Source organism: Teleopsis dalmanni, chromosome X (genome assembly GCF_002237135.1).
Source record: "Teleopsis dalmanni isolate 2A chromosome X, ASM223713v2, whole genome shotgun sequence".
Lineage (NCBI taxonomy): Eukaryota > Metazoa > Arthropoda > Insecta > Diptera > Diopsidae > Teleopsis > Teleopsis dalmanni.
Window position 1 is genome coordinate 1,978,880 of NC_051848.1, and position 9,624 is coordinate 1,988,503.

Here is a 9,624-nt window from a genome sequence, read left to right on the forward strand (position 1 = left end):
TACCCTGTTTTGAACCATTTATATACTTTATTTTAAATAATAAAATATAAATTAAAGAGAAAAAAAAAAACACACACGAAATAAAAAACACTACGCGTAGTAAATACTCAAAGTCGCGGCGAAGTAAAAGAAGAAGCAGTACACAGTAGAACACAAAAAGTTCAACTTCACGGCGAAGTGAACTACAGCAAGTAATACCGGTGCGCTACACCAAAAAGCTCCGGTATGCTCGATATAAAAGGAGGAACATTTCATGTAATAGGGGACTTGGTTTTTGACAAGTAAAGGAACAAGTACTCTGGCTCATTGAGCCTTCTGGTAAATTTTACCAAAGACTTGAAATTTTACTTATCCAAGACAAGTACACTGGCCTATTGGTCACCTGGCACATTTTGCCAAAAACCTGGCTCCTTCAGCCAAACGTAGTCTTATGTATATTATTTTTTAACCTGGCTCATTCGGCCAAATGATTACTTTTACAGTACAAGGTATTCATTGTTTTTTTTAACAACAGAGGAGAGGACCCAGGACGTCACACTGTCCTACCAGAAATCTTTTAACGAGTAACACACTGGGGAGTAATAATTTCTGTCGTCAACGGCGATCCATACATATTTTTTTTTATTTAGAAAAAAAGCAAAAGAATGCTTTAAGTGAATAATAACTTATTATATTTAGAATTTGTTTAATTATACTTTGTTAATAATAAGTCTTTTTTTATGAAATAAATAAAAATATATAATTTATATATATAAATAACGTTCTTTCTTCTAAAACAACGTCTCAGCGAAACTATAAATAAAGTGTCTCGACTCTGGACGACGGCTGAGGATACCCCAGCAAAAACTAAAAATTTTTGAACGTCACCCAAAGTGTCGTTACAAAATATTAAATAATAGTGCAAAACAGTGGAAAATTGTACGTAAAAATTGTAACAAAACAATTGTAAGTATACTTTTATACCTGTATGGAATTATATTTAAAGTTGTCATTAGTGCATATTTTTTTCAGTTAGTATTTTTGTTAAAATTAAACAACATATACATTGTCTAATATTGCATTATGTTACAGAAGCTGCAGATACTGAAGTCCTAAGTGAAGAAAATTATAGGAATGACATAAAAAAGGGTTTCAAGGTTGCAAAAAACAGATATTATAGAGTGGCTTGCATCAAAAAAAATCAACAAAAGAGATTAACTAGATATAGTTATAAATAGTTTTACAATATTATTAGTTTAATAATGTTAATTTAAGTTTAAATAAATTTTAGGTATAGTTATAGATAGTTTCATAATATTATTAGTTTAAAAAATGTTAATATTATTTAGTTTATAATCATGTTAATAATTTTAATTTAAATAAATTTTATTATAATATAAAAGATATTGGAATTTTAATAAATGTAATTAATTACAAATATATGCATTTTTTAAGTGCTTTATAAAGCCCTTTTTTACGCAGCGAATGTGTAAGGCCTTCCTCAGAATTTGTGTTGCAGTGCTTTTCAAAGACCTTTTCTACACAGCGAGTGTGTAAGGCCTCCGATATTGGCTCATCCAGAACAAAAAAGATATAGTAAAAAATACAAGTGTGTAAGTACTACTTACTGCAGAAAAATGCCTTTAAAAAGGCCTTTTAACTCCTTATTTCTGCTACTGGGACAGAAATTCGAAGTACTGACAAACACCAAAACATAAGCTGAAAAAGGCTGCGAATTTCGTTGCTTGAAATTCATGAACTCACATCATACTCTCTTTCCCCCATCATTTATAGGAAACCGGTTTTCAAGTTCATGTTCATGTTCATGTTACATTTATAATAGTGTAAATAGACCCATTGAATAAAATAATGGTAATAAAATACATATATATTTATGTATATATATATATATGTATATATATATATATGTATATATATATATATGTATATATATATATATATGTATATATATATATATGTATATATATATATGTATATATATATATATGTATATATATATATATGAAGTTAATATTACCGAGAAGAACGCCTGCTTTGGTGAGGTCGTGTCTACTACAATTCCATGGGATATCCCTGTGGCCAGGAGGCCTATCAGTGATCTGATGGCGGCTTGGCTATCAGAGAATATTGAGATGGATAAATCAGATGTTCGATTGCTTACAACTTATTTTATGGCATGGTTATTTTATGACGAACCCTGTTGTGTTCGCCGACATACTGCTCTAAAGGATTGAACACTTCCGATGTCGGATGTGATAATCCTAGTTTTGAGGAGAACCTCTACAAATTTTACCAGACTATCGTCAAGCTTTAGCTTTGAAAGGGATTTTACGATACCATAGAAAAGCGAAAAGTTTGTATTCCCTGAGAGATGGAATGGTCAACTTGTGAAATGAGTGCATGAAATGCAGTATCGATAGACTTGCCTTTAGTATATGCATGTTATGATGAAAATAAGAGTACCGAGTTTATAGTATTTCTGATGTGAAGTTCTAGAACCCTCTCCAGTACTTTTAGAAGAAAGGAGGACCAATCAGTCTATAATCCTTGGCACTGCAGTGATTTGTTTTCCCAACTTTTTCGCTCGCCTGTTTGTATAGATCCGTATAGATATTTGTATAGATAGTTGTATAGATATTTTAATATGACCCTGGTACCATCCAGTGTCCTTGCAGCTGGGAGATGGCCCAGGATTAAGGGCAATGATTGGCAATTATTTCTTAAGGAGAGCCCGTTCAACCTTCTTCCAGTTTGCTGAAGAGATGGTCCCATCACTATTGCCAGTGTCAATAATGGCCCAGGGTAAGCTCTCTTTAATTATTTCACTGAGAGCTTTAGAGGATGGGGGTCTAGGAGGACGAAATTTGAGGCGCTTGGACGCGCTTGGTGGCACTGATTTGCCTGCCTGCTCAATCGACCTTTGTCGTTTTTGAGTAGGGGCAGAAATAGATGGGATATTAGTGGGCCGGAGATTGACATCTTTCTTTGCCCACTTCAGTGATGCCTTTTCGCTTTTAGAAAGCGAGAAAGGATCCGCTGCATTAAGCCTGGAAAGAATGCGGTATGCTGACCTGGGCGCCCTATACGCCTCATCGAGGGGTTAGGGTAGGATCGCACACCTGAATTGGAGTTGCTGCTGGTTGCTGATGGAGCGGTTGGCGTTTTAGCTTTGACCGCTGCACCAGCAGAACAGCAAGAGGCAGCACCACCACATGGCACAGTTGCCAAAGTGCTTGACGACGAAGCAATACTTGTTCGATCCACCTGAGGATAAGCTCCAGACGGCTGGTTATTTATAGGCGCTTGCCTTTTAAGGCTTGAACGTCTCCCTAAAGGGTTAAGAATCTTATTTGTATTGAATTTTGATTTTTTCCATGCTAAAACGGTCCCCAATCAAAGCCGCTATCTGGCACCCATGAGTGTAGTTACTGAAAGAGAAGTCCAATGGTTATCTATGCAAGTGCATGGAGTCCATGCGAGGGTTGGCACAGGTCGCTATTGAAACAAGTGCTCAGAGCCAGACCAGAACTAATCGGGAGCTAAGCTATAACCGAACCTACACGACCAACTTACTGGTGATGGATGTAGAACGTACTTTAAAGCCTGCTAGGATTTTAACGCGACGAAGGCAGCTACAGACTTCCTCTGGAGCCGTTCACACGCGAGTGTCACCCCGGTGCTACCGTGTCAGAAGACAGCTAGGTCCAGAAACCTGTAACCACCAGCCCAAGGCGATCGAAAACAAAAAGGAGATCTAAAAAAACGTAGTCTGAGGACGAAGCGGTTGTTACCAAACGATGCTGGGACCCCTGAAGAGGACAGCATCCAGGAAGGGGGATTGATCATTTGGCATTACACAAGGTGAAACACTTGGAGGTGATCTAAAGCTTCACCCTGCTACTTGCTGTACTACTTATATATATCATAACTATTATAGATTATATACGTATCATATGTATAGCAACCATGATAATCTGTTATTTATCGTGAAAAAGCTGTTGTATATATTTATTATTGAAGCCATTAATACTATTATTAAGATTATTATTATTAATTATTAGTATTATTTTTTTTTATTAACTTATTTTTTAATTAATGTATTCGATATATTATAGTTTAATGTATTATAGTTTATAGTTTAATAACTTAATTTATTTAAAAGTTAGACGGATTCGAATAGCAAAGAAAGGACAAACGCAAAAATTTATTTTTAATTTTATTGAAAATTTGGCTGATCATACAACGCTGTTTCGAGTATTGCCAAGTACGCTTCATCAGTGGTCTTTGGAAATAATCGAATTTTATTTAATTAGTTTATAGTCCGTATATAATTTGTTTGGACTGCAAGTGCCAGGCTTAGAACTCGTGCCTGTCAAATTAGAAGCGATGACTAATCGTGTTTATCCACAAGAAGCCAAGGCTGCACAAACTTTCAATGCTCAAGTTCCAGGTTTTATTCTCACTTATTTTTATTTAATTAGTGACAACAACCAAAGCACTTGCCGTGCTTTAAATTAGAACGAGCTTATAAACTACAGCTTTATTTTGGAAACACAAGTTAAACGAATTGAAAGTTAATCTTTGAGCTTGCCTTGTTTTGTTTCAAAGCTATTCTTTTTGTAGAGACATCTGTTATGCATATGTTTTAACTTACTATATGTAAAGCGCCTTTTTTGGGTACAATTTTACAAAGAAGCTATGCAAATGTTTCTCTACAAGTTCGCTAATCGCGTTAAGGAAAAGCTGAACAATATTATTGTTCATATTAAATAGTTTCTTTCGTCATAAAAAGACACGCCATTATCGGCAAGAAAAAATTAACCTTAATTTATTTAATTTTACTCACGCCACTTTAAGATTAATGTTGTAAACCGCACCTGCAAGACCAGATTAACTGTGTTATGTTTTGTGTGTTTTTGAGAGAGAAGGTTGGTCTGATCTGGTAACAATGGTAAAAGTGGCGTGATGGCTTGGCAGAGGTAAAAGAACAAGAGTTAAGGGCAGTTAAGTTTGTTGGAAGACAAAAAGGTTTTGATTGAATTGTAATTTAATAAAATAAAAGTTGGACAAATAAATAAAAATATATAACACTATTAAATTGTAATTTAAAGATTTAAAACTTTAAAGATTGGATTGAATAAAATAAATAAAACAAAATTTGGACAAAAAATATAAACGTATAACACTATTGAGTTGTAATTTAATGATAAATAAGATTAAAGTATACGAAAAAAAACTTATAACAAAGCGTATTTTACTAAACAGGTCCTAAAATGTTTTTTATATTTTATTGAAATATTCTTGAACATTCATGTGTTATATACAAACCCACCGAATTTATTTCATGCGATTCGCATTCTTTTTTTTTCAGACTGATTCTTTCCGGTGCACATACCTTGCAATATTGACTGATAGACGTGATTTAAAGCACATTTAATGCGCTTCGAGAACGCAGCGCTTACATCCAATCAAACGGCAATGTAAAAAAGATGCCTTATCTGCAAGGAAAACCATGCGTTTCATTGCTATTCTTCTTCTTTATTTGCCAATTCGATTACGAATATTGGTGATCATATAACATAACATAATACTATATTGATTAATTATAACATAATAATAATTATAACATAATACTATATTGTTTGATTAGCTTTTAATAAACACAATTACAAATTTTTAACTATTTCTGCGTATTGCTCTCTGCATCTAGCTATATTTATAAGGCTGCCAACCTCTCGTATTTGAGTCAATTGACGAATGTTTTGCAGCCATGAAAATCGTTTCCTATCAATACCGCGTTAGTCTTCGATTGTTTCTTGAATAATTATTTGGAGTAGCTCATATTTTGAATTTCGCATAATATGTCCCTGGTAAGCTGTTTTTCTTCTTTTTATAATTGTTAACAATTCGCGATCACACCTCATTCTTCGTAACACTTCATTATTTGTAACATGATCTGTTACAAATAATGGAATTTTGAGAATTCTCCGATAAATCCATAACTCAAATGCTTCGAGTTTGTTAATATCAACAATTTTCAAAGTCCAGGTTTTCATGACGTATAGAAGTATAGACCAGATATAGCATTTTACAAAACGGATTTTAGTTTTAATATTGAAATCATGACTATTAAGCACTTTTTTGTATCTAAGAAAAGTTTTTCTTGCTATTTCTATTCGGCATTTGATCTCTTTGGAACAATTCCAATTTTCATTTACATAGCATCCAAGATATTTAAAATGCTGTACTCTTTCTATACCAATATTATTAACCATTAAATTTGTGTTGCTATATATATTCCTTCGGCTTACAATCATATATTTTGTTTTATATGATTGTAAGCAGTCTGTTTCAGTTTTTTGTGTAGATTGAAGTCATCATGTAGTGATGATCGTTCAATTTCTTGGCATTCATTATTTACCCAAACTATTTTTTCTGTACGGATCTTACTTCTGATGTCTCTGTTTAATTGCCAATATAGATCTTGTTTTGTATTTTTATACTGACGACGTTCATTTATTAATTTCACTATATCTTCGGTCATCCAATGATTTTTTATTTCTTTCCTATATGATCCAAGAATTTCTTTCGATGAAGATGTAATCGTTGTTTTCAGTTGCTCCCATATATTATTTGGGTTCCTAGAATCAATACTACTAATGCTATGATTTATTTTATTTTTTAATGAACATTTTATGACATCATTTCGTAGTTTTTCTAAGTTGAGTTTAAGGCTTGGTTTCTTTTTGAGATTTGATGCTAATCTTATGCAAATTATCGCCATTAGAAGGTTATGATCAGATGGTACATATGCCCCCGGGTAAATTGTAACTTTCTTAACTGAAGAGCAAAAACGATCATTAATTAGGATGAAGTCTATTTGATTTCTGATAATGTTATCAGGAAGGTATTAATAGCACTATTAAAACGCTTGGATAACTGCTGTGTACATATACAATTTTTCAAATATTGTGACATATGATTACCGTGATGTTTTAATATTTTGTTTTAATGTGTTAGTGCTGATCGCCTATAGTGATTTGTGCATCGATAGCAAATAACTAAAGAGCAAAAAAATGAAAAATTTCTTTTTCCTTGTCTTAGTTGATTAACTTGATATCTCTACATTTAATATTTACCCTTCATTAGGGAGTTATAGGGAAAGAAATATATTTTCTTGAACCCACCAGTAATTTATTTATTAGGGAACTAAATCGATTTGAATGCAATTGAAATTAAAATGATTATTTGTTTTAAATTTTTTTTACAATAATTAGTTTTAGTATATATTAAATTATAAAATTCTTTTTAAAATTTTTTGTATATTCAATATACTATTTTTGTACTTTATCGGGTTCGTCCCATTCTTGGCGCTCGCCTGTGGCCCAAATAGCAAAGATAATGCCAGATGCTACAAGAATAAAAAATGCAATCCAAAACACTAAACGCCACTCCCGCATTGTTGTCTATATAAAATAGGACAAATATAATAAGTATTATTATTATATATTAGTATATAACATTTTTAAATGTGCAATGAAAATACAGTTAAAACATAGTTTAGGTAAATACTTACGTTAGGTGTCATCAAACCTACAGTTGATGGAGCTATAATTCCCGTAAAACAGCCAAAACCATTTGATATAGCCATTATTATCCCACAATAATTCCGACTCATATCGATTGGAGTCAGCTTCATACCAGCGAAATAGGGACCCATCAAACCCATCCCAATCGTAAAAGACGTTAAGACCAAAAAACGATGACAGCCTGCATAAGATGCCAAGATCACAAACACTGAGGATCCAAGTCCAGCTGTAAATGCAATCAAATAATGATTGAGTTTCTATTTCAATGTTCGTTAAATTAACTGACATAGTAAGGTATTAAATTTACGAATGGTTGTTATATTAACAGCGCCGTTTTTAATTATAACGTCACTTAAAAATCCGGAAAAAACTGAACAAATCCACATAACACCAAATGGTAAAGACGAATAGAATCCATTTTTTTCAATGGGCATCTGAATCACATCATTTAGATATTTCGGTAAATCGGTTGCAATTATGTAAAAACCCCAATCATGCCCTATTTGAGAACAAATTAATGCATAAATTGAACAGGTTGAGAATATAGAACCCCATGGCGTTGGGGGAAGATCATGTCTACGAGCAATTGATCCCATTTCAGCAAGAAGATAATCTTTTTCCTCCTTCTTTATAAATGGATGGGATGCAGGATCACTATAGCAAAGTAGAGCCTTAAATAACACGATTATCAGTTATAAAAAGTAATATCTAGATACAACAATATACTAACAAATAATATGCACCAGAGTAACGCCACTGACCCAAATATATAAAACACAAGTTCCCATCTAAAATGTTTCAATACAAATCCACTTATTGTATTTCCAACAATTGCACCAACTTGTCCCCCACCAAGAACAAGTGCTCCAATTAAACTTCGTTCAGTCATCGGCACCCATTGGGCGATTAAGCAACTTAATGCTGGAAATGTTGTACCTTCACCTAAGCCCATTAAAATACGTAAACAGATTAATCCATATGCTTCAAAATTTACTGTACACCATGGTGTGGCCAAGGTAAAACAGGCTGTGCTCAATATGCCAAATATTAAAATCCACTTCCCACCAAATTGTTGAGCTAATATTCCACCAGGTATATGAGTTAGAAGATAACCTACATAAAAAGATGAAAGTATATACCCTTGTAACTCTTGTGACCATTCAAACTCGCCGCCGGGAAGCTATGAACATAGAAAAATTTTTGAAAATTTCTTATGAGAAAAGTGTTAATAGCTCTCCTATAGTATATATTATACAACACTTACAAACTGCCGATTTCGCATTTCCAAAATTGGACACACAAATTGTCTTTCCAAAGTTTCTTTACTGTAATTACGAGGCACGACCAACTGAGTTATAACGACGGAAAGACAAGTACGCATTGTGTAAGCATTGAATATCGCAAAAAAGCCCATAAGACCAAATACATATCTCTGTGGAAATATAAAAACTAAAACGAAATCAAAATTACTCTTTAGTATCACGTTATTATATAAAACCAATTTCTCCAAATCAAAGACAGAATTACCACAGCATATATCAGAATATCTAGACATTTATAGGAAATATTGTTTCTTATAACTTTTATTAAAGTAACAATTGCAGCTGCCCAGAAATTATGCACATTCCACACTACTTTTTCACTTAACTTAGAGAAGCAGGTATCATTATGTTTAATACCTGCTTTGATTTCATTATATTGTATATTGTGTTAATGGAGACTTACATTTCGAACAAGTTCTTTTCCATTTAGATTGATCATTGTTGACATCCATATTTGTACACTGCTACAGATTAACAATTTAGGATATTACAAAAAAAAATTTTTTTTACGTTAATCAAAATAAAATATTTATAATTGACGGGTAAATCAAAACGGAAATTTTTGCCTTCTTATATATAATGTTCGAAAGTTATCCTAATGCAAAAATCTATCTGAGACCTCATAATTTAGTACTCAACGCATATTAGGTTACAGAAATCATATGATATGAAGAAATCACTCTATTTGAAACCACAATTGGTATGGAACGACT

General features: G+C 32.9%; 1 protein-coding gene across 1 annotated transcript; it reads right to left on the minus strand.

The window, feature by feature from the left end:
* Nucleotides 1–7,334: 7,334 nt before the first annotated feature.
* Nucleotides 7,335–9,388, minus strand: LOC119687364 (putative inorganic phosphate cotransporter). Its single transcript, XM_038101655.1, has 6 exons — nucleotides 9,315–9,388; nucleotides 8,854–9,038; nucleotides 8,320–8,769; nucleotides 7,876–8,260; nucleotides 7,577–7,815; nucleotides 7,335–7,466 (listed from the first exon to the last, which is right to left on the minus strand). The coding sequence occupies exons 1-6, from the start codon at nucleotides 9,361–9,363 to the stop codon at nucleotides 7,335–7,337; spliced, it is 1,440 nt and encodes a 479-aa protein (XP_037957583.1). The 5' UTR covers nucleotides 9,364–9,388.
* Between the last annotated feature and the right edge of the window lie 236 nt (nucleotides 9,389–9,624).

Coding starts and splice junctions, on each gene's coding strand:
- LOC119687364 (XM_038101655.1), bottom strand. CDS start 9,363: ATGGATGTCAACAATGATCAATCTAAATGGAAAAGAACTTGTTCGAAA. Junction 8,770..8,853: donor AAATGCGAAATCGGCAGTTT/GTAAGTGTTGTA, acceptor CTATGTTCATAG/CTTCCCGGCGGCGAGTTTGA. Junction 7,467..7,576: donor TAGGTTTGATGACACCTAAC/GTAAGTATTTAC, acceptor TATTTTATATAG/ACAACAATGCGGGAGTGGCG.